Raw genomic sequence first — 25,886 nt, 5'->3', positions numbered from 1 at the left:
GGTTGAGATTCATAGGAAGAATTCTAAGAAAATGTGACTCATCGACGAAAGAAGTAGCTTACAAAACGCTTGTTCGTCCGATTCTTGAGTATTGCTCATCAGTATGGGACCCTTACCAGGTTGGATTAATAGAAGAGATAGACATGATCCAGCGAAAAGCAGCGCGATTCGTCATGGGGACATTTAGTCAGCGCGAGAGCGTTACGGAGATGCTGAACAAGCTCCAGTGGCGGACACTTCAAGAAAGGCGTTACGCAATACGGAGAGGTTTATTATCGAAATTACGAGAGAGCACATTCCGGGAAGAGATGGGCAACATATTACTACCGCCCACATATATCTCGCGTAATGATCACAACGAAAAGATCCGAGAAATTAGAGCAAATACGGAGACTTACAAGCAGTCGTTCTTCCCACGCACAATTCGTGAATGGAACAGGGAAGGGGGGATCAGATAGTGGTACAATAAGTACCCTCCGCCACACACCGTAAGGTGGCTCGCGGAGTATAGATGTAGATGTAGATAGATACGTAAATCTTTGGTATACATCTACTGTCATATGTTAATACTTGCTGATATAGTTGTAAGTCACATTCCATACATTTGAACGTTGATCTGTAATAAGTTTCGATCCACTGCAAAAGAAACAAATGGCTTTGAATCTCTCATAGTTTTAAATAGTGTAGGTAATGAACGAGGACATGGTGCATTCTGGTCACTTGAAGAACTATTTCTTTCCCTTGTCTGAAGTCTGACGCTTCAGCACGCGCGACACACGGCAGTACTAGTTGTTGCTGTGGACGGCGTTCAGTATCTGCTGATGGAGACAGAACTGTTGGCCCCCTCACTGGAGAAGCTGGCCGAGGCGGACACAGCGGCATGCTCCTTGACTGGTGGGGCCACAGCTGCTGTAGCGGTGGTGGTGGTGGTGGTGGTGGACGAGGACCGGCCCTGCGAGCTCCTGGCCGCCATCTTGTCAAGGTAGCAAGTGTCTGCAGGCAGCCACGACTGGAAGGTAGCCCACCACTTGGCGCGCAGCTGTGGTTCCCCGAGCACGAAGAACAGGAACAACACCAGCCTGCAGGCAAGGCGCGGTATCACGTCAGTACCGCACAAAAGAGTGTACCATGTACTACACCAAGTGTCTTTTACACGAGCAGAGCCATGCCGACGGTATGGCAAAATATTCCAGAGCACAGACACAGAGGGGGTGTAAATAACAATAAAACAAAGAGAGACAGCAACTGCGACATAATCGCGTGTACAAACAGTGATCAAATATTGTAAAATGATTTTTTATTCCAGTTGATATCATCAGTTCCTTTCCTTTCTCCTCACAGCAGTGAATTCTGCTTGGTGTCCGTTCGGACACGGCTGAAGGAGGAGATGCCACACATTCGTATACTGAAGAGCCAAATAAACTGGTACACCTGCATAATCTTGTGTAGGGCACCCGTGAGCACGGAGAAGTGCTGCAACACGATGTGGCGTCGACTCGACTAAAGTCTGAAGTAGTGTTGGAGGGAATGGCCACCATGAATCCTGCAGGGCTGTCCAAAAATCCGAAAGAGTACGAAGTGGTGAAGATCTCTTCCGAACAGCACGTTGCAAGGCATACAAGATATGCTCAATAATGTTCATGTCTGGGGAGTCTGGTGGCCAGCGGAAGTGTTTAAACTCGGAAGAGTCTTCCTGCAGCCCCTCGGTAGCAATTCTGGACGTTGTGCTACTGGAACTGCTCAATCCGTCGAAATGCGCAATGGACATGAATGGATGTAGGTGTCATCTGTCAGAGTCGTATCTAGACATTTCAGAGGTTCCATATCACTCCAACTGCACACGCCCCATACATAACAGAGCCACCAGCTTGAACAGTTCCCTGCTGACATGAAGAGTCCATGGATTCATGAGGTCTCCATACGCGTACACGTCCACCCGCTCGATACAATTTGAAACGACACTCGTCTGACCAGGCAACATGTTTCCAGTCATCAACAGTCCAATGTCACTGTTGATGGGCCCACGTGAGGCGTAAAGCTTGGTGTCATGCAGTCATCAGCCTTGGCACCGAAAGCCCACATCGATGATGTTTCATTGAATGGTTCACACGCTGAGACTTGTTGATGGCCCAGCACTGAAATCTGCAATTTGCGGAAGGGTTGCACTTCTGTAACCTTGAACGATTCTCTTTAGTCATCTTTGGTCTCATTCTTGCAGGATCTTTTTCCGGGTGGAGATGTGATGTTTTACCGGATTCCTGATAGTCACGGTACACTCGTGAAATAGTCGTACGGGGAAAGCCCCAGTTCATTGCTACCTCGGAGATGCTGTGTCCCATCGCTCGTGCACTGACTGCTAACACCACGTTCAAACTCACTTAAATCTTGATGACCTGCCATTGCAGGAGCAGTAACCGATCCCACAACTGCGACAGATACGTGTTTTATATAGGCGTTGCCGACCACAGCGCCGTCTTCTGCCTGTTTACATATCTCTGTATTTGAATACCCATGTAAACCATTTTCTTTGGCACTTAAGTGTATAACTACTGTACTTGTAGCAAATTACAATGTGACAGTTGTGTCTGTTCATAGTTACGGAATGAGGGAAAGGCTTCGTCTCCGAGTCAGAAGACAGGAACACAACGGGTAGGAGAACCCACATTCATCATTCTGGTAACCGTTAAACTGTCTCTCTTTAAAATGCTTTTTTATTCCAGTCTCTGATCACAAATGAATTCTTTAAACGATGACCGGTTTCAGTCTGTAATGACCATCTTCAGATCTAAAATATATAAATATATACATCTAGTGAGCAGTGTGTCTTTTAACATAAAACAGCAATATGTATCATAATATACTGTCATACACCAGGGAAATGTACAGATAAAATATGGTATAACGTACCTTTTTTACACCATGTCCTGAAGTGATACAGCCATAATGGCATCGTCAAAACATATAAATAAAATCAGCATAGCATCGTCAGATAGATTTAAAATATGGTGTAGAACAGGCCACATAGTACACATAGTGATTATTGCCAACTAGCTACTGAGGTACAGTAGCATCCAGAAATCTGTTTGCCTACAGCCTTCCTAGATGTCGCTACTGTGGGCTTGCTTATATGCAATCATCATTTACGCAAAAACATAATCTGATAAAAGCACATTAGATAAAATGCATGTAGCAGACTTATTAAAATTGATGACTATCATAGAAACCAATTGTGATACATTAAAAGATGAATGCAGTTACCCATGTAAAATTATTAAAAGACTCTGTGATGGTGTGGAGCGTGTATCTCAAGATACGACTCTGACAGGTGACACGTACGGAAGCATCCTGTCTGATCACCTACAAAAATGGTTCAAATGGGTATAAGCACTATGGGACTTAACATCTGAGGTCATCAGTCCCCTAGACTTAGAACTACTTAAACCTAACTAACCTAAGGACGTTCATGCCCGAGGCAGGATTCGAACCTGCGACCGTAGCAGCAGCGCAGTTCCGGACTGAAGCACCTAGAACCGCTCGGTCACAGCGGCCGGCGATCACCTACATCCATTCGTGTCCATTGTGCATTTCGACGGATTGAGCAATTCCAGTAGCACAATGTGACACCTCACACGCCCAGAATTGCTACAAAGGGGCTCCAGGAACACTCTTCCGAATTTAAACACTTCCGCTGGCCACCAGACTCTCCAGACAGGAACATTATTGAACATATCTTGGATGCCTTGCAACGTGCTGTTCGGAAGAGATCTCCACCACTTCGTACTCTTTCGGACCTATGGAGAGCCCAGCAGGATTCATGGTGTCGCTTCCCTTCAACACTACTTCAGACTTGAGTCGAGTCCACGCCACATCGCGTTGCGACACTTCTCCCTGCTGACTGGGCCCTACACGAGATTAGGCAAGTGTACCAGTTTCTTTGCCTCTTCAGTGTACGAATGCGTGGTATCCACTCCTTCAGTCGTGTCCGAACGGACACCACGCAGAATTCACAGCTGTGAGGAGAAAGAAAAGGAAAGGAAAAGAAAGGAAAGGAAAGGAAAGGAAAGGAAAGGAAAGGAAAGGAAAGGAAAGGAAAGGGAAGGAAAGGAAAAGAAAGGGGAAAGGAAAGTAACTGACGATGGTTCAAAAGGCTCTGAGCACTATGGGACTGAACTTCTGAGGACATCAGTCCCTTGGACTTAGAACTACTTAAACATAACTAACCTAAGGACATCACACACATCCATGCCCGAGGCAGTATTAGGAACTGATGATATCAATGCAGCAAAACTTGGTGCGGAATCAACAGCGAAGAGTGAAAATACGTGCTGGACCAGGACTGGGAAATGTGATGCCCTGCTTACTAAGCAGTTGTATTAACCACTGCTCCACATGGACACAGTGTTTATCGCAAGTGTGTGGACTACCTCGACATGCTCCCCAGTCAACTCATATTCCCACTTAGCGCCACCTATTCACAATCTCTGTCCATTTCCTCCATGCTCGCTAATTTTAGATTGCCGCTGGAGGCCGAATGTAGATGTGCATGCACACTGAATGTTGTTTATTCATTGCCCATCAAGAGGAATCAGTTAGATGAATGTGTGGTGTCTGGTTTCACGTAACTGATTCGCATCGATGGGCTATGAATCCTCAACCTTCAGTGCAGGTGGACATTTACGAGTACGTTCGACCTCCAGCGGAAATCTAAAAATAGCGAGCGTGGAGGACATTGACAGGGGCTGCAGATAGGTGGCACTGCTGCCGTACCAGACTTTATAGCAATAGACATACAAACATTAAAAAAATGCACACTTGTCGCCTTCACAGGTCACTCAGGTTCAACATTGGATTTCTTTCTGCTACTTTACTGCTGCATTGCAGGACCTCAAATGTCGGCGAGCGGATACTAAAGTAAATATGCTATTTTTCTGAAGGCTCCCGATTTCCACAGTGTGAGAGCTGGAGTAAGACGCTATGGTAAAAGAAGGAAGCAAAAAGATGAAGTTGATATGTAATTATTTGTCTCTCAGTTAGTGCATTTACTGTTAGGAACTTTCGGTTGATACGATCTGCTGCGTAAATAAAAAGAACTCATGACTAAGTCTTCTGCGGCCAGTAATAATATTAGAGAATGTAGCCATAATTAATTTTCACTTTGCAGCGGAGTGTGCTGATATGAAACTTCCTGGCAGATTAAAACTGTCTGCCGAACCGAGAGTCGAACTCTGGACCTTTGCCTTTCAATGGCAAGTGCTCATTCTTGGGGATGTCTACAGAACGAATTTTTCTCTCTTCAGCTTAATTATTACAACAATCGCCCTCGAAATGCAAAGAGCCCGAGTTCGATTCTCGGTCTGACACATAGTTTTAGTCTGCCAGGAAGTTTAATATAACAGGAGATAGTCGTTGTCCTGATAGACAGCTATACTCTGTTCGTCCATATTAAAATTTCCTATAAACAAAAGTACGCCTCAAGATCACTGCATAACTGTACGCTCTGCCTTTCGTCGTCGGCTGCATTCCTCAAGCATCTGGCGTCGTAATACCACTGCGAGTGGGTCTTAACTCTGCGTTAACTATTCTGTCGTCACTCTAATATGAAAGGAACTCTAACATATACGAATACATCGAAAGTCTTATTATTCTCTGCTAATCACTTTGCTAAATGTTTAACTCAGGTAAGGTTGGTTGGTTGGTTGTTTTGGGGAAGGAGACCAGACAGCGTGGTCATCGGTCTCATCGGATTAGGGAAGGAAGTCGGCCGTGCCCTTTGAAAGGAACCATCCCGGCATTTTCCTGGAGCGATGTCGTCCTCCCGAATGCGAGTCCAGTGTCTAACCACTGCGTCACCTCTAACTCAGGTAAGAATTACATAAAACCTCACTGGTCAATCGGTTTCGCTGCGCTTCTCATTTATTAAACCTGTTGTTGTTGTAGTCTTCAGTCCTGAGACTGGTTTGATGCAGCTCTCCATGCTACCCTATCCTGTGCAAGCTTCTTCATCTCCCTGTACCTACTGCAGCCTACATCCTTCTGAATCTGCTAAGTGTATTCATCTCTTGGTCTCCCTCTACGATTTTTACCCTCCACGCTGCCCCTCAATGCTAAATTTGTGATCCCTTGATGCCTCAGAACATGTCCTACCAACCGGTCCCATCTTCTTGTCAAGTTGTGCCACAAACTCATCTTTTCCCCAATTCTATTCAATGCCTCCTCATTAGTTATGTGATCTACCCATCTAATCTTCAGCATTCTTCTATAGCACCACATTTCGAAAGCTTCTATTCTCTTCTTCTTTATCGTCCATGTTTCACTTCCATACATGGCTACACTCCATACAAATACTTTCAGAAACGACTTCCTGACACTTAAATCTATACTCAATGTTAACAAATTTCTCTTCTTCAGAAACGCTTTCCTTGCCATTGCCAGTCTACATTTTATATCATCTCTACTTCGACCATCATCAGTTATTTTGCTCCCCAAATATCAAAATTCCTTTACTACTTTAAGTGTCTCATTACCTAATCTAATCCCCGCAGCATCACCCGACTTAATTCGACTACATTCCATAATCCTCGTTTTGCTTTTGTTGAAGTTCATCTTATATCCTCCTTTCAAGACACTGTCCATTCCGTTCAACTGCTCTTCCAAGTCCTTTGCTGTCTCTGACAGAATTACAAAATCATCGGTGAATCTCAAAGTTGTTATTTCTTCTCCATGGATTTTAATACCTACTCCGAATTTTTCTTTTGTTTCCTTTACTGCTTGCTCAATATACAGATTGAATAACATCGGGGAGAGGCTACTCCCTTCGCAACCACTGCTTCTCTGTCATACACCTCGATTCTTATAATTGCCATCTGCTTTCTGTACAAATTGTAAATAGCCTTTCGCTCCCTGTATTTTACCCCTGCCACTTTTAGAATTTGAAAGATGGTATTCCAGTCAACATTGTCAAAGGCTTTCTCTAAGTCTACAAATGCTACAAACGTAGGTTTGCCTTTCCTTAATCTTAATCTAAGATAAGTCGTGAGTATTGCCTCACGTGGTCCAACATTTCTACAGACTCCAAACTGATCTTCCCCGAGGTCGGCTTCTACCAGTTTTTCCATTCGTCTGTAAGGAATTCGCGTTAGTATTTTGCAGCTGTGACTTATTAAACTGATAGTTCGGTAATTTTCAGATCTGTCAACACCTACTTTCTTTGGGATTGGAATTATTATATTCTTCTTGAAGGCTGAGGGTATTTCCCCTGTCTCATACATCTTGCTCACTATATGGTAGAGTTGAGTCATGTCTGGCTCTCCCAAGGCCGTCAGTAGTTCTAATGGAATGTTGTCTACTCCCGGGGCCTTGTTTCGACTCAGATCTTTCAGTGCTCTGTCAAACTCTTCACGCAGTATCATATCTCCCATTTCGTCTTCATCTACATCCTCTTCCATTTCCATAATATTGTCCTCCAGTACATTGCACTTGTATAGACCCTCTATATACTCCTTCCACCTTTCTGCTTTCCCTTCTTTGCTTAGAACTGGGTTTCCATCAAAGCTCTTGAATGCATACAACTGGTTCTCTTATCTCCAAAGGTCTCTTTAATTTACCTGTATGCAGTATCTATCTTACCCCTAGTGAGATATGCCTCTACATCCTTACATTTGTCCTCTAGTCATCCCTGCTTAGACATTTTGCACTTCCTGTCGATCTCATTTTTGAAACGGTTGTATTTCTTTTTGCCTGCTTCATTTACTGAATTTTTATATTTTCTCCTTTCATCAATTGAATTCAAAATTTCTTCTGTTACCCAAGGATTTCTACTATCCCTCGTCTTTTTACCTACTTGATCCTCTGCTGCCTTCACTACTTTATCCCTCAGAGCTACCCATTCTTCTTCTATTGTATTTCTTTCCCCATTCTTGTCAATTGTTCCCTTATGCTCTCCCTGAAACTCTGTACAACCTCTGGTTCTTTCAGTTTATCCAGGTCCCATCTCCTTACATTCCCACCTTTCTGCAGTTTCTTCAGTTTTAATCTACAGTTCATGACCAATAGAGTGTGGTCAGAGTCCACATCTGCCCCTGGAAATGTCTTACAATTTAAAACCTGGTTCCTAAATCTCTGTCTTACCATTATATAATCTATCTGATACCTTTTACTATCTCCAGGATTCTTCCAGGTGTACAATCTTCTTTTATGATTCTTGAACCAAGTGTTAGCTATGATTAAGTTATGCTCTGTGCAATATTCTACCAGACGGCTTCCTCTTTCATTTGTTACCCCCAATCCATATTCACCTACTATGTTTCCTTCTCTCCCTTTCCCTACTCTCGAATTCCAGTCACCCATGACTATTAAATTTTCGTCTCCCTTCACTACCTGAATAATTTCTTTTATCTCATCATACATTTCTTTAATTTCTTCATCATCTGCAGAGCTAGTTGGCATATAAACTTGTACTACTGTAGTAGGCGTTGGCTTCGTGTCTATCTTGGCCACAATAATGCGTTCACTATGCTGTTTGTAGTAGTTTACCCGCAATCCTATTTTTTTATTCATTATTAAACCTACTCCTGCATTACCCCTATTTGATTTTGTATTTATAACCCTGTATTCACCTGACCTAAAGTCTTGTTCCTCCTGCCACCGAACTTCACAAATTCCTACTGTTAAACCTATTTTCAAAAATTAATCGAAACTTTTTAAACATGCGATAGCTTTTCGGTGGGGGAGGGAGGCGAGGGGAGGAAGCGCAGTTTTGGCGTGTCTGCAAGGGCGCAGGGTCTTCTCGGTACTGTTGTGAACGTGGGCGAATTTCTTGTTTCAGTCGTCTCCGTGCAGGCAGCGAGTCTACTGCAGCTCCGCTGGAGAACCATTCAGGCACTGAGACTCACTTGCCACGAGTGGCCATTTGTTTCTTCGTGTGACACCGCCAAAATCACGTGTCTGCATAGAGGCGTCTGGTGGGCAATTTGGCGTCAGTACATACACTGAAGGTCGGTTCACAATAGGGGTCGAGAGAATGCTACAAACCCGAAAGGAACGTCACCGTCAAATGGTGGTGTGTTCACTCTCGATGAAATGTGAATATAATTTCACTTCCTTTGTCCAGTACTGAATGCTATGGGGTCGCCTGTTTCAAAAATTTGAGACCATAGTAACAGAATTACGGTCGTCACAATGACACTAGAGTTCATTAATGACCTAAGCAAAGTTTATAATTGGGGTCTTGCATTAGGTCATGTGGTAAATCATCCAAATTACTAAGTAGTGAAAGAATAAGCAAAGTGTCACCCAAACGTTTCACAACATCAACATATGATTGGTTGAGAAGACATATATTTCACCTTTTTACGTCCATTATTTTGTTCTGTTTTCTATTTAAATTCCAAAGGACGTTAATATTTACAGCACGCCAGCAACAGAGAACACACAAGGCCCACAAGATGAAGAAATCATAAAAAGTAAGAAAACATGGCACACCTAACATTTGACAACAAACATAATAGGCAACATCATGAGAAAAGAATGTAAACACGTAGCGTGCAAAACAACCAACACACCAAAGAAAAGATTAAAAATACCCAACACCACCATAGATAAATTCAAGAAAGCAGGCATACACCAGCTAAGGTGTAAAGACTGTGATTCTATGTGCATTGGACAGACGTGTATAAATTTCAGGATTAAGCACTCAGAATATGTACAGCAATGAAAAGTGACTGCTCTTTTGTGAACGCTTTGCCTTGCAGCGCTACGCCGTGCAGTTCCGTCGCCGCGTAGAGCGTTCTGTGTCATACGATTTCATGTAAACAACACTGAATCGCCAAAGAAACTTCTATAGACATAAATATTTAAATACAGAGGTATGTAAACGGACGGAATATGGCGCTGCGGTCGGCAACGCCTATATAAGACAAGTATCTGTCGCAGTTGTTAGGTCGGTTACTGGTGCTATAATGGCAACTGATCAAGATTTAAGTGAGTCTGAACGTGGAGTAACAGTTGGCGAACGAGCGATGGGACACTGCATCTCTGAGATAGCGATGAAGTGGGGATTTTCCCGTACGACCACATCAGGAATCCGGTAAAACATCAAATATCCGATATCACTGCTCCCGGAGAAAGGTCCTGCAAAAACAGGACCAACGACGACTGAAGAGAATCGTTCAAGTTTACAGAAGTGCAAACCTTCCGCAAATTGCAGCAGATTTCAATGCTGGGCCATCAACAAGCTTCAGCGTACGAACCATTTAGCGAAACATCATCGATATGAGCTTTCGGAGCCGAAGGCCCACTTATGTAACCTTGATGAAGGCACGGTACAAAGGTTTACGGCCCGCCTGGGCCTGTCACACCGACATTGGACTGTTGATGAATGGAAAGATGTTGCCTGGTCGGACGAGACTCGTCTCAAATTGTATGGAATGGATGGACGTGTACGGGTATGGAGATAACCTCAGGAACCCATGGACCCTGCATATCAGTGGGGGACTGTTCAAGCTAGTGGAGGCTCTGTAATGGTGTGGGGCGTGTGCAGCTGCAGTAATATGGGACTCCTGATACCTCTAGATACGACTCTGACAGGTGACACGTACATAAGCATCCTGCCTGATCACTTGCATCCATTCATGTCCATTGTTCATTATAACATACTTGGGCAATTCCAGCAGGACAATGAGACACAGCCCACGTCCAGAACTGCTACAGAATTGCTCCAGGAAGACTCTTCTGAGTTGAAACACCTCCGCTGGCAACCACACTCTCCAGACGTGAGCATTAATGAGCAATTCTGGGATCGCTTGCAACGTGCTGTTCAGAAGAGATCTCCACCTGCTCTCACTCTTACGAATTTACGGACAGCCCTGCAGGATTCACGGTGTCAATTCCTTCCAGCACTACTTCAGACTTTAGTCGAGTCCACACCACGTCGTGTTGCGGCATTTCTCCGTGCTCACGGAGATTAGGCAGGTGTACCAGTTTGTTTGGCTCTTCAGTGTGTATTTGGTTGCGTCGCGCCGCGCTGCTCTTCTATAGTGCAGTTCCTCTCAGTCTGAGTTAATCTTTAGGGCTGAGCCGCAATACCGAAGGCCCGGTATAACAACATTAGGGAACAACCTTGCACCTTGTGACGTAGTTGCGTAGATAGAGAGTGGGGACTCTCCAGCTCGTTCTTCACTTTACCGACGGAGTGTATGTACGTGGTGCAGTGGGCCGCCTGTGTCGGTAAGCATACTCACCCGTGCGGCGTGGCGGTGATGCAGAAGAGGTAGGCGAGCCACAAGGTTCTAGCGGGAGGTCCGAGCGCCCACGGCACGCCCAGCAGGAAGAACAGCATCACCGCCGTCATCAGCCGGCGCCGCAGCATCGACGGCCCGTGTCTGCGCACACACCCGTACACGTGAGAGCTTCACATGACCTACAGCCACTGGACTTACACATAGCTGCATAGCACTTCGTCAACAGTCCATTAGCCTCAGCAAAACGTAAACGACATGGACGTTGTGAAAATTAAAAGCTCTCCTGGTGTAGAGATTGTTCCGTGAAAAATTTGGAAATCTGTGGTAAGTTCCTATGGGACCAGATTGCTGAGGTCATCGGTCACTAGACTTACACACTACTTAATCTAAATAAACTAACTTACGCTATGGTCAGTACACACGTCCATGCCCGAGGGAGGACTCAAACGTCCGGTGAAAGGAGCCGCGCGAACCGTGGCAACGCCCAAAGACCGCGCGTCTAGATTGTTCCGTGAAATTTTGAGTGAACTGCAGGATGTCTGTATCTGGCTGCACGATATTTTTTCGCACAGTCTTATTGCCATCTTCAGGTGTACGAGATGTGTTGAAAAAAAAAGTACTGTCTCAGCTTCATTGCTTCTTGTACTACATTTTAAGCACTGTCCCCTTCAAAACAGTCCCCTCGTAACGAGTCATCCTCCTCTACCATTACCTTTTTATAGAAATAACCGATACCATGTCTACTATCGATTCTTGCATAGGCTGAAATTATCTCAGCTGTTTCACTAAAAGAATTCATACGATTTTGTATACAATATATTATATTTCAGGCTAAAATGGATAAAAAGAAATTAACGTGTTACAATCGATATGCACTCAGTTAAAATTACTCTTCTTTTGAAAATATTTGAAATTACGAAAATATCTGGTATATTTAAAATCCATGTTATTAATTACACAATCTAACGGAAATTATTAAAGTCATTTCTAGATTAATTCATAAAATGATGATGAATTTCGTCGATGATTCATCTTTTTTTGTAAACTCTTTTGCTTTGTAAACTCTATGAAACTGTGAGTACCGCAGAATGTAAGTACTAATGGGCGATGGAAACGCACATATTTTCCTAAACTTGTCAACAACAATGTAATTTGTGATTTGATAGAAGTGAAATTTGTTAAGTCGGTCTGATTTAGAAGAATGGGATAAAATAAAATTCAAGAATAATAAAGACAAATCTTCAACAGTTATTTAGTCATCAAGAACCTAAGAAATCGAAATTTCAGCTGCAAGAATATACCCCTAGACAAGACTTTGAGCCACCGACAACAACAACGAGATAATGAAGATAAGTAAAAAGTTATTATTTTGTGTATCTTAGATCTCTCGAAGCTTTTGGAAATAGTGAAGATACTAAGACAGTGACTTTAATAGTGATGTGTGGGCGGGTAAGATTACACCGTCTACTGGCAATACACCGTTCCCACCGTTTCTTCCAGTTTTGGAACGCCTCCTTGAACACATTTTGTGGGATGGCGCGCAGGTTTCTCGTCACATTGTCCTGTATCTCCTCTGTTGTTTGGAAACGACGTCCTTTCAACTTGTTTTTCAGTTTGGAAAACAGGAAAAAAGTCTGCCGGAGCTGGGTCTGGAAAATAAGGGGCACAACGGGAATGTGGTGTTTTGCTAGACAGCTGCAGACAAGGAGCGACGCGTGAGCTGGCGCATTGTCATGATGCAACATCCAACTACGGTTTTCCCATAATTGACGCCTCTTCCTGCTCACAGCATTCCTCATGCGCACTAGGATTCCCTGGTAGACATCCTTGTTTAACATCTGGCCACGAGGCACAAATTCGTGATGGATAACGCCTTTGTAGTCAAAAGACGCAACCAAGATCACCTCGATCTTTGAGCGACTAATGCGTGCTTTTTTTGCACGAGGTGACCTTTCGCCCACCCACTGCGACGAATGCCTCTTCGTTTCAGCATCATAGCCGTACACGCAGTAACGATGCTCTTAAGAAAGTTTTCACTGTCATCAACAGCGGCATGCAGTTCCTCTCACATTTCAGCACGGGTTTCTTTCTGATCTTCAGTCAGCAAATGTGGTAAGAATTTTGCGCTGAGACGAAGCACCTCAAGTTTTTCGCTCAAAATATGATGGCATGATCCTACACCGATGCTCATGTCCTCAGCAATTTTCCGAACAATTAAACGACGATTTCCGCGAATCACACCACGAACGCTATCCCCATGGATTTCCAGACTTGGAATAGTCACAGACCGACATTCTGCTCTGCTGAAAATGTTTAAACCACTCTTAGAACTACGTGCGACACATACACTACTCTTCGTATGCTTGGCTAAGCATTTGAAAAGTCTCTGTGAAAGCTTTGCCAAGTTTGTAGCAGAATTTCACACACACATGTTGTTCTTCGAGCTCCTTCGTTGCAATAATCCGACGAGCAGGCTGTACGCGTGCTTACTTCAGTGACTGTGGTTCCAAGCGATACGAGGCAAATCTCAGTTTGTTGGCTAATAAAGGTACGTCGTCCAAGACGCGACGCACACTAGCGACTGCGACGGGTCGCTACGTGACGTCAGAAGTTGGCTGCTGGCGCATGCGCAGTTCGAGTTTGGGATGCGACGCGCGACTGTTGCGGCACCAGTGTTGCGACGGAAGTCGGACGACACAAAGACGTACGGCTGCCAGAAATATGTTGAGCCAGTCAAGGAAAACTGAAATGAGCCACCCACAGGATGTGATGCGCTGTGAGCTGTCCTCGCAACATCCTTGCCTTTACGATTTGAAGAACCCTAAATATAGGGACACTTTGTTCAGAGACAGAATTTGGGAAGAAATTGGTGCACAGTTGAAACTGGCAGGTGAGTGAAATATATATTATTTTCCCATTAATGCAAATTTTTCAATCCTGTTATGAAAATCATTATAATCCATGCAGATGTAGAATTAGAATGATAAAAATGAACTTGCAGGTCAATTTTCGCATTACTCTTTTTTTTACGATAAAAATTGAAAACGGCAAGTACATTACAAAATGAAAAATCTAAAGTACAACGAGAAAGTTACATTTTACAATACCTTTACTTTGAAAGTAAACGGTAGATTGGTGTCTTGATATGAAACTAATTTGAACGTTTTTCCGCTCTATTGAAAAGCGTAAATTTTTGACATTTGTTGGTTTTGTTAGGACGTCTGCTTCTACTTAGATATCCTCGTCCAGGTTCAGAAGAAAATACTAGAGGTGAGTAATTTATCCTCTTCCCAAGAATGAGAAGAAAATATATTGAAGGCAGCATGTCTTTACTTTTAAGAAACCTACATTTCGTGGCATTTTAAATGAAATTGTCAAGAGCATATGGAGAAATATTAGTAACTCATACCGGAGAAATATATGACATAAAATGGTTTCATTAGGTGCAAATGTGTCAGCGAAACAAAACAAATGCATTCTCTATCGTGTGATGACCACATGATTCACGTTGCGCGTCGACAGAACTGGCCGCTGGTCGCGACGCTCCCGGAGATATATGAGCCCAAATCAAGGAAACGGAGATCGATATCATTCTGATCTCAACTTTAAAAATAATTTCGATATGTTAGCTTCTTTTCATCGGCAACGATGTATGACCTAACGTGAACCATACGCAAAGTAGCCAGCGACAACATTTTTCACTGTACACAATTCAAATTTTATGCAGTAGGTTACTTGTAAATTAAGTACCGCAATAACTGTGACGAATATCGGAAAAATATACGCCTTATTATCAAGCAGTGATGTGAAACTATAAGATACGCAAACATCAATTTTTTGTACCTTTTACTTTCCTCACAATCGATAGAGAAGTAATATACAGCGAAAAAACGCGCAAAACCGGAAGAGAAACTTTTCAATTTTTTAAAGTAGAAGGAGAATCTGTATCGAAAAACTAACTCTGGGAGCCGATGTAACTTTGGTCCATTAACATACAGTACTTTTTTACAACAAGAAAATCGGAATTCTTATTTTTCTTATGTATTTGAATCCGCCGCCGACCAGAGCTTGGGAAACAGCGACGACTCCTGTCGTGTTGCGGCCTTGTCGCCGTCTGCCAGGGTGGGAAAAGAGGAGGGGCAGCGTCGTAGTCGCAGCCAACTGTCGCGTCTTGGACAACGTAGCTTAAACCCACCGCTAGGTGCCCTCAGTAGCCGCAGCGCGCTCTATCTGCTGGTTGGCGCACTATTTCAAACGTTCGGTTTCTGTTCGAACACACCTCGTACACTGTCGAAAATAAACTGAGCTTCCTTATTGAAAACCCCGCCGGCCTGTGCGTGATACAGTCAGCTGTCACTGCTCGAGCGCATACACTTCCACTGCAGGTCTATGGGCTACTCCGAGTCCGCTTCGTGGTGAAAAATCGCCCCATCGATGGTAGATCGATTGTCTTCACACAATAAAATCGCAGAAAGACGCCGTCTGCTACGCAGCGAACCCAGTTACTCTAGTGCAGGATTTCGTGCAGTAACTGATGTGGGCTTCGGACAGTCTTCTTTCTACTAATCTTCTCTACGTATATAGCCTGCATTCCGTTGTTCGCTTCTTTCTGTATATTCAGGCTAATCTCAGAAGTTACTGCCGTGATTTTGAACCCCTAGAGGGGGTTCCGTACCTCATGCGGTAAAAACGGACTTTTTTGACCGTCTATCTATCTCTCTGTCTGTCCGAATGTTCAAAACCCTTATTCTCAGGAATTGGTACACATATAGAGCTGAAATTTATACCTAGACATTAAGGTCTAGGTCAGTGCAATCAAAAGATACTGCCATTTATGTGACATATTACGATATTCGGAAACTCACTCATTAGAACCTACACGGTACTTCCTGTTGACCTAGAATCATGAAATTTGGCAAGAAGCAAGGCTTTACAGTAAAATCAAAATAAATAATCCTAAAATTTTTAATTATATCAGACGGAAAAAATCCTCATTTGTCGTCAGACTGTCTGTCTCTCCGTTTGTTAAGACACGATTTCCTCAGGAATGGGTAGACGTATCAAACTGAAATTTATGTCACATACTAATGTCTATGCTCCTTTGGCTACATAATAAGCGTTTGCTTATGCAAGCAAAGGATACTGCCATTTAAGTCACATATTTTGATACTCGCAAGCTCCCTCATTAAAACTGATAGGGTACGTCCCCTTGACGTAGAATCATGAAATTTGGCAAGAAGAAAACTTCGACAGTGCAACTAAAGGAAAAAAATTAGAAAATTGCTAATTTACAATTATATCACGTGAAAAACATATTTCTTTTGTCGTTTGTTATTTAGCTTTAAACTTGGAATTAAAACATTTACGAAAGGCTTGGAATCCCTGGGACTGATCTCTTGCCAGTATCAATGTCGATAACAGACAAAAATCGTCGAGATTCTTGATTCCCAGATTGGATGAGCTATTTATATATACAATTAAGTTTGTACAGAATCCTCAGTGTGTACGTCCAATTCGTCCTGACCAATTTTTAAGAATAAGTAGGCCAGTTTAAGAGGGAGGTTTGTGTATATAAATTAGAAACATATCGTGCAGACTGCATGAACTACATGATCAGTTAATCAACGGCTGTCGTAAAAAGGATGCCATTGCCATCTAGCGGTAGACAGCAGAACTACGTGGACCCACAGGTCGGCTTGGCGCGATACAGCCAAGGCCAAACAGCACCTGCGAGCGCCTCATTTTGTTTGACGTACCAACAACAATTTCTGGCGCAGTGCCGTCAGTTTGGACGCGACTTAAAATATTCAGGTCTTATTATTTTGTCCATTTGAAATTGCTACATTTCATTCGCTGTAAGGAATAACCTGAAATGTACAAACCGAAAACTACCAGCATTCCACAGAAATGTTGGTGGGTTGGTAGTATCTTAAAGAAATACAAGTGAGGGTACTATCCTCTTCACACCTTAAAAATAGAGAAGATTTAGACTTTTACAGTAGGTTGAGGGAGAATTTAGAAAAAAGGCAACAATTCCAGACAGTCAGTTCCTGCTTCTCTCAGATTTGCAACCGCCATTCGCAACTACAGTTCCGTGTACATTCTTTTATCAACAGGCAGCGATTTACTTAACATCGAAGTGTCGTCAGCAGTCGTTTGAAAAAAATCTGCATAGCGAAAAAACACGTGAACCCAAAGTCTGTGATTTTTAATTTGTTATGAAAAAATTAAAAACTTTTTCGAAAAGCTACCTCAGCAAGGGTTGCAGCAGCACAGAAGATGACAGCATTTACATTTCTGCTTCCCTTGACTCAAACTCAGATGTGGACACGATACTTAGCGAGGCAGGGCGAATAAGTCTAGCGCAAAGGTTCTGCAACAGAGAATTGCGGCAGTGTGCGTGAACAATGAATCAGTGCATACTATGATTTACAAGTGGAACGCTGTCACAGACTACGCATCTATATATGGTACGTTTTTTTCTGTTTCACTTCCTCTTATTTTTGGCCCTTCGGCATGACCCACTCAGACAGCCTCCAATACACAGTACGCTACAAATTCAAAGGCATAACAAACCACGCACACATATACTCTTGATTCCCATAGAATATTTACAATGGCTGTGAACGTATTAATTAAACCGTGATGTTCTCCCAGCATCGCCACAAGATGTCACTCGACACCCCAGTTAACTATGACAGGTTGCTCCTAAGAAGTTTCCTGGGGTGCGCTGCTTAGATCGTTTCACTTATGTGAAACTGATGATATTCACTTCTCTGAATTTTATGCGTTACTGCACGAAGAGGCCCGTAAGGAGAACTCGGCCAGCCATGGATTCCTAGTGGTATCCGTGCGAAGCTGGGGCGGATAGATAGTTCATTGAAAATTTAGTCCCAGAAGTTTGAATTATGGCCGAATTTTTGCTTCATTGTATTTCATCGAACTACCCGTAGAAATACAGCGTTCTGCGACAGTGGATATGCTGGCTTGGAAGAGGCGAGTATGCCGCTGGTGTTCAAAATGGTTCAAATGGCTCTGAGCACTATGGGAGTTAACAGCTGTGGTCATCAGTCCCATAGAACTTAGAACTACTTAAACCTAACTAACCTAAGGACACCACACGCATCCATGCCCGAGGCAGGATTCGAACCTCCGACCTAGCAGTCGCGCGGTTCCGGACTGCGCGCCTAGAACCGCTGGTGTTCTACGATGCGCTCCTGAATATTTCGATTCTTTTTCCCCACATATGATTTGTACTCGCACGAAACCTTAAAAATATCTGCCTTGCGGAGCACTAAATGGTCCCCACCGATCCCAAAGAAGCAGAGATTTTCGATTGTACACGGAAATCAATTTAACATTATGCTATCGAGGAAACATTTGCAACATGTGGCCTATAAGCTGTCGCGTTGATAGCCTCGTCATCTTCCTTATTATGCAATTTGTACTTTTATAGCACTCTCTGTATCTGCCGAGACGTACACTCATTGTTTAGGAACACAGTTTGTAGGTGTTCAAGTTCCTTTTTCTGGTTATAGGCATCTGAGGCGGTATGGGGTCGGTGGATCAAGGTCTTCAGAACGTTCATTGTTTGGGATGGGTTGGGTTGTTTGGGGAAGAGACCAAACAGCGAGGTCATCGGTCTCATCGGATTAGGAAAGGACAGGAAGGAAGTCGGCCGTGCCATTTCACAGGAACCATCCCTACATTTGCCTGGAGCGATTTAGGAAAATCACGGAAAACCTAATCACGGTGGCCGGACGCGGGATTGAACCGATGTCTTCCCGAATGCGAGTCCAGTATGCTAACCACTGCGCCACCTCGCTCGGTCGTCCATTGTTTCTGCCGAATGATGGCAACCTGTAACCTGGAAGTACAGGTCAGTCTGAATGAACTTTGGACATGCCGAATGTCATTGCGTTCAAGCCTGTCATCACATCGAATGCAGGGTGACAACTGGATACGCTACGCGTTCGCTATTGGGGCCTTAAATAGGGGAACACAGTGTATTTTCGAAAGTACAGCTGATAATGGCCAGAAGAATCTCCGTTGAAATATCGCCTGACATTTCATGGAACGGCACGAACGGTATAACCTGCGTGGCCAAGTATCCCGAGTTAGGTGTGATTGTCCGATTTTCCTGTAGAAAACCCGACTCACGAGAAAACTTGTCAGGATACGTAAAAATTCCAGTCACAAAGATAATACGTCACTTAATATAGTTTGCTCATTGTGCTAGCATTAAATTCGACTTGTGAAGGCTGCTCAAATAAAAAAAACTTTTAGTCTACAGGGAGGTAATGGCAACAAAAATGGATTCTACTAGCATTCAGTAGCGAGTCAGAAGTCGACCAAAACAATTTCTTGTTGTTACTTTGCATTTTATAGTTCGCGAAACATTTCTACAAATGGACTTGTCGCCAGATAGTGGAATTAATAAACTGCCAGTGCTGAAAAAAAGAAACATTAAATTAAAAACCATAACTAAGAATGGCTTAATAATCATAAATATGATTATAATGGTCACGTTTTGGTACGTCTCAAGCGGTGAAAATGAAGTAAAAAACACGAAAGTTATGCATCACACAGAAGCTCCGTTCACTGGTGGGCCCCGAAAAAGCAAATGGAAGTAAGTTCTTTTTTACGACTCATGGAAAAATAAAGCAAGAAAAAATGATGGCTATGAAAGCATCGTTTGTGTTTCATGCAGGTAGTCATAGTCCAATCACAGTCACAGCAGAAGTCACAGCAGTTTATCCTATTGATTCAAAAATGCGATGCATGATATTCATACGGATGCACAACTCCGACGAAAATGATTTCGCCAGTGGTATGTCCGTCTCAAAAGCAGCTGAACGACTGTGTATCATTGTGTTTCTTTGATGCCGCCAAAGAAAGTTTGATTAAAACTTTTTTCGCTCATGTCGTACCAACAGTTTAACGATTTAAAATAATGAAACACTAATGGTAGGACATATATTTGAATTTTAGACTAGTATGTTTTAATTCTAGCTTCAGAGATGCCTATTCCGAAAAACTCTGGACTTTATTACATTTAGAAGTATCAGGCTCGTAAAAGATCCCGACTTTGTTGAGAAAAACAACCAAATCCCTGATGAGTGGCACAAGTTTTGTAGCAGACGTCAACTGGCAGAAATCGTTTACCATCAGAGTGAGAAACACGGAGAAAGCATTTTCTCTTCGAGCGCCCGGTCAGTCGAGGACGACTGTCTATCTGCCCTAATTAACACTTATACTGTGATCCTTGACCACGTGTCTGCAGCCATCCGCAACCTATCCAGTAGTGTAGCCAAGACGAGATATTTTTTATCGGGTGATTTGCGTCACCATGATCCGGTGGCAGCCTATAGCCGGAAATTTTCATTTGTGAGGAGTAAAAAAAAAAGGAAAAAAATCGTATTCCAGACGGAAAATTGCAACAGAAGTGAAAATTATTTGTGTCTCATGTCATATTTTATATTCTGTTTTGATAGAGTTTGTTTAAATTATCTGGTTGGAACAAAATACAGTTCGAAACTGGAAAGTGTTAAACAATGAGGCAGCAATCCAATACGTGTGTCAGACCCTGTGGAGATGTTCATCATATAACAGGTATTAATTTATTAAACTTTAATTCCATTCGTAGACACATTGTGTCATTTAATAAAGACTGCTGACTGGAAGATGCTATGAAAGTATACATCTTCGCATCACATCCCAAATAAACACTACAGGTAATGAATCAGAGGACAAGGCAAGCCAGTCAAGCATCTCTGCATTCCTCAACGCATTTGCTGTTTGAACTGCAGTGTGGGGCCTTGTATTACGCTGCTGGAATAAGCCATTCAGTAGCCTGATCATGAAGGGCACGAAAGCCATGTTGAACAATCTTACCATGCACTGACGAAAATTTGGTGTCCCTTCAACAAAACCAAATCACTCCAATTGTCAAGTGTAAAAGCTCCCCGCAACCATGAGGCTTAAATGTCAGTTTGATGGTGAATGGTCAATGTGTTCACGATATAACAGTTTCACATTCCATCTGCGTATGAAACTTTGATCGGTTTTACTATAGGAGAATCATACACACTGCTTAGAAGCACTCCCAACCAGTTCTTAACAGACAATTGTTTTTATAGCATGTAACAGCTCATAGCTGCAGGACTGTGATGTTACAGCAATGATTAAAAATGTTGAGTAATTAAAGAAGTACTTAACTTTATGCTTATAACAGCCTTACTGTATAAAATTATATATACTTCTGTGGAGTAAGTATGTAAATCTCAATTAAATTTTACTTGATAATCTACGGCAAAAGACTAATGCTTTCTGTAACATATGTACCTGTACTGAAACAAAACACATTTCTCTGTCTTACAAACAGACAATTATAATTTTGTGTATGACGTAATATTGGATAGTCTGAGTAAAGTTGCAACATTTCCTTTATAACTTTGTACAGGAAAATGGACAAAATCATTATAAATGTTATGCCACAGAGTAGAAAAACGGGAAGAAATTAAAATTTTTCTTAAGGTCGCACTAGCGCAGTTACAGGCGACACCAAGCAGAGGTGGTGACATAGCTACGCTACAGAAAGAAACAATTAACACTGTAAGTCAGTCGTGGATGTGAACACACGTTGGTATATCGGCACCAATTGCCTGGCACAAGTTACACATTCAGTGGAACGCCCACTGAGAGAGACTGAGATATATTCATTAGCTCTTGTAATGTGGAGCAACAAGCGATACCTTAGCTGCAATAACACCTATCAGTGATGTGACAGTGCAGTTAACAGCCTGTAACAAATGGTTACACAAACACAGCGCAATGAGGATTGCTGACCATCAGTGAAGAAGTATTCCGTGGTTTCAGAATACCTTCTCAGTTTTTTGGATACAAATAAGTTATGTATAAAAAGAGGTAATTGTTTTTTTATTCTTGTGACAAATGTGAGATGTGGCACTTAGAAAATCTGCCATTTCCACTCTTCAGTTATTCAATGAGTGCAAAAGCTCTTGATGTCAAACATCAGAGTCCTATTTCAGAAACTACTGTTGACAGACAATATACCCAAAAAGTGTCCATACTGGACAAATAAAAGTTAAAGTTCAGACAGTGGTTTTAATGCTTGAGGTATTCTAAACAGTCTCCCTCCCGCCACCCTCCCCTCCACCCCAATCAACTCACCCACATCAAATTTGAGACCAATGTACAGAACACTAATACAACCATCTGAAACTGTCAGAAATGTCCTTTTTTGGAAGGTTCTTCATACTACATGTCACATTCTTCAGTACTGGCAAATCATTAGAGGCTCATTTTTCACTTTTTCGTTGTGTGGTAGATTCATACTGATAACACCAAGTCTCATGCCTCACGATGATTTTTTTCCAGACCACAACTTACTTGTTTTTTATTTCAAGCAAGGAAGTGTTCTTGCATCATTCTTTGGTTTTGGAGTCGAGGTGCGTGGGAAAAACTGTAACACTTTTCTCTTCTTCAAAACATTCTAGAGAATGTCTTGTACATTTGATTTAAAGATATTCAGTTTGTTCGTCCATTGCTATTTGTGACACGACAGTACTGACACACTACGAACTCGTGTCCACTACTTAATGTTGCTTGCTCGCAACTGATTGGTCGAATGCAAACCTGTTGTTTACTGTTGTTAGTGCAAAGTTGCCACCATAGTTGCTACATGGACATTGCTTATATGCTAGGAATAAAATCAATCTCGGGACTTTTTGAATGGATAGTATATATGTGAACATGGTTGAGCGTCACCAGCATACCTGGAGGCAGCAGCAACCGATTTTGCCCGCCCAAAGGGGAAGAGAACGACGAAGAGCAGCCAGAAGAAGGCTGTGGCGCTGGCGAGGCAGCAGAGCGTGGAGGGCACCAGAACGGCCGTATAGAAGGCGGCGCCCTGAGGGAAGCAGAGCGCTCCAGCCGCAGAGTCCTCGCGCAGCTGGTAGCCCTCCGGCCCAAGTGCAGCCAGCGCCCCCAGCACCGGCACCAGCGGCATCAGCCATGCTGTCAGCGCACACACCAGCACCGTGTGAGGGTAAGCCTGCACAAAGGTCTAAGAGTTAACTTACCTCAGGGCTGTATACTGGGTCCTAAATTATTCGAATTATGTTTCTGTATTTCTGAAAGAGAGGTAAGCAGTTACTGCCACACTGACAGTGCACACGCTAGCATAATGTCGGAGTATGCCTACATAAAGGGGACAAGTTATATTACCATTATCTCATCGAAAAGTAACCTAGTTAGCTTTTCTATGTTTATAGGCGCTTGTCTCCATTCATGATGGACTTCAGAATCGTCACTCCACAGTATCATCATCGTAATGGCACATCCCCATTGATAAAGTGGAGATGGTACTGTTGTACTGCGTAGAGATACATTAATCAATATAAAGAATCCAGAAGGCCTTATGAAATGCAGAACTGAGCACTAGATGTTATGAGAGGCGTACACGCCAGTGTGAAAGTAGAAGGGCAGTAACGGCAGAATGCGTCGGTCATGAGAGCTCAGTGATTTCGAACGTGGCCAAGTCATTGGGTGCCATCTGAGTAACACACCTATGAGGGAAATTTCAACCCTTCTAAAGCTGCTGAACCCAACTGTTGGTGATGCATTTCTGAAGCGGAAACGCGAGGGAACAACCGCAGCTAAACCAAGACAAGCCACACCTCACGTACTGATGGACAGGGACGGTCGAGCATTATGGAGGGTAGCTGAAGAAAATACACTACCGGCCATTAAAATTCCTACACCAAGAAGAAATGCAGATGATAAACGGGTATTCATTGGACAAATAATTAATACTAGAACTGACATGTGGATTACATTTTCACACAATGTGGGTGCATAGATACTGAGAAATCAGTACCCAGAACAACCACCTCTGGCCGTAATAACGGCCTTGATACGCCTGAGCATTGAGTCAAACAGAGCTTGGATGGCGTGTACAGGTACAGCTGCCTAAGCAGCTTCAACACGATACCACAGTTCATCAAGAGTAGTGACTGGCGTATTGTGACGAGCCAGTTGCTCGGTCACCATTGACCAGACGTTTTCAATTGGTGAGAGATCTGGAGAATGTGCTGGCCAGGGCAGCAGTCGAACATTTTATGTATCCTGAAAGGCCCGTACAGGACCCGCAACATGCGGTCGTGCATTATCCTGCTGAGATGTAGGGTTTCGCAGGAATCGAATGAAGGGTAGAGCCACGGGTCGTAACACATCTGAAATGTAACGTCCACTGTTCAAAGTGCCGTCAATGCGAACAATAGGTGAGCGAGACGTGTAACAAATGGCACCCCATACCATCACGCCGGGTGATACCCCAGTATGGCGATGACGAATACACGCTTCCAATGTGCGTTCACCGTGATGTCGACAAACACGGATGCGACCATCATGATGCTGTAAACAGAACCTGGATTCATCCGAAAAAATGACGTTTTGCCATTCGTGCACCCAGGTTCGTCGTTGTATACATCATCGCATGCGCTCCTGTCTGTGATGCAGCGTCAAGGGTAGCCGCAGCTATGATCTCCGAGCTGAAAGTCCATGCGCCTGCTAAAGTCGTCGAACTGTTCGTGCAGTTGGTTGTTGTCTTGCAAACGTCCCGCTCTGTTGACTCGACTGCTCGTGATCTCGACTGCTAGTGATACGAGGCCGTTGGGATCCAGCACGGCGTTCCGTATTACCCTCCTGAACCCACCGATTCCATATTCTACTAACTGTCATTGGATCTCGACCGACGCGAGCAGCAATGTCGCGATACGATAAACCGCAATCGCGATAGGCTACAATCCGACCTTTATCAAAGTCGGAAACATGATGGTACGCATTACTCCTCCTCACACGAGGCATCACAACAACGTTTCACCAGGCAACACAGGTCAACTGCTGTTTATGTATGAGAAATCGGTTGAAACGTTCCTCATGTCAGCACGTTGTAGGTGTCGCCCCCGGCGCCAACCTTGTGTGCATGCTCTGAAAAGCTAATCATTTGCATATGACAGCATCTTCTTCATGTCGGTTAAATTTCGCGTCTGTAGCACGTCATCTTCGCTGTGTAGCAATTTTAATGGCCAGTAGTGTATGAAATCAGCCGAAGGAATAATTCGTGAGTTCTTAAGCGGGACCAACAGTCGAGCTAGCACAATGACTGTACAGTAAACGAGCAGCTACTCATACGTCGCATTTTTCTTAGCCAATGATGAGAAACACTTGAGATGCTGTAAAAAGTGACGCTGCTACAGTGTACGATGTGAGCCAGGCGATCATAGGTAAGACTGTGTGACCTCCCCCTTACTAATCGGCCTACCCTGCTTGCGATATAAAATATGACCGTGGATCGCGTGTATACCTAATGCAATTTTCCTAATTGGATAAGGTTATCTTTTCCAAAAAAGTAATACCGATAAGTAGGGGGAAAGTGTACAACTGGTCTTTCTGATAGAAAAGTCTACTAAAAATAAAAAAGTAATTAAACCGAACAGGGCTACAATTTGGAAAAATGAAAGTTATTTTGTGCATTCACTCACGAACAACACTGGACAGAAAAGGGGTACCATTGATCATGAATCCAAAAGTTACACTAATAAACGAAAAGGAAATAATTACGGT

General features: G+C 43.2%; 1 protein-coding gene across 1 annotated transcript in view; it reads right to left on the bottom strand.

The window, feature by feature from the left end:
• Positions 1–526: 526 nt before the first annotated feature.
• LOC126234980 (adhesion G-protein coupled receptor G2-like) overlaps positions 527–25,886 on the bottom strand; it is a 118,370-nt gene continuing 93,010 nt past the window's right edge. The window contains exons 8-10 of the mRNA XM_049943719.1: positions 23,036–23,313; positions 11,238–11,378; positions 527–1,079 (exon numbers count right to left, since the gene is read on the bottom strand). Coding sequence (XP_049799676.1) covers positions 809–1,079; positions 11,238–11,378; positions 23,036–23,313 — 690 coding nt within the window. The 3' untranslated portion in view covers positions 527–808. The remainder of the gene's footprint in view (positions 1,080–11,237; positions 11,379–23,035; positions 23,314–25,886) is intronic.

This window comes from Schistocerca nitens, chromosome 2 (genome assembly GCF_023898315.1).
Source record: "Schistocerca nitens isolate TAMUIC-IGC-003100 chromosome 2, iqSchNite1.1, whole genome shotgun sequence".
Lineage (NCBI taxonomy): Eukaryota > Metazoa > Arthropoda > Insecta > Orthoptera > Acrididae > Schistocerca > Schistocerca nitens.
Note: the sequence above shows the minus strand (reverse complement) of the source record. Positions and strands in the feature narration are given on the sequence as shown.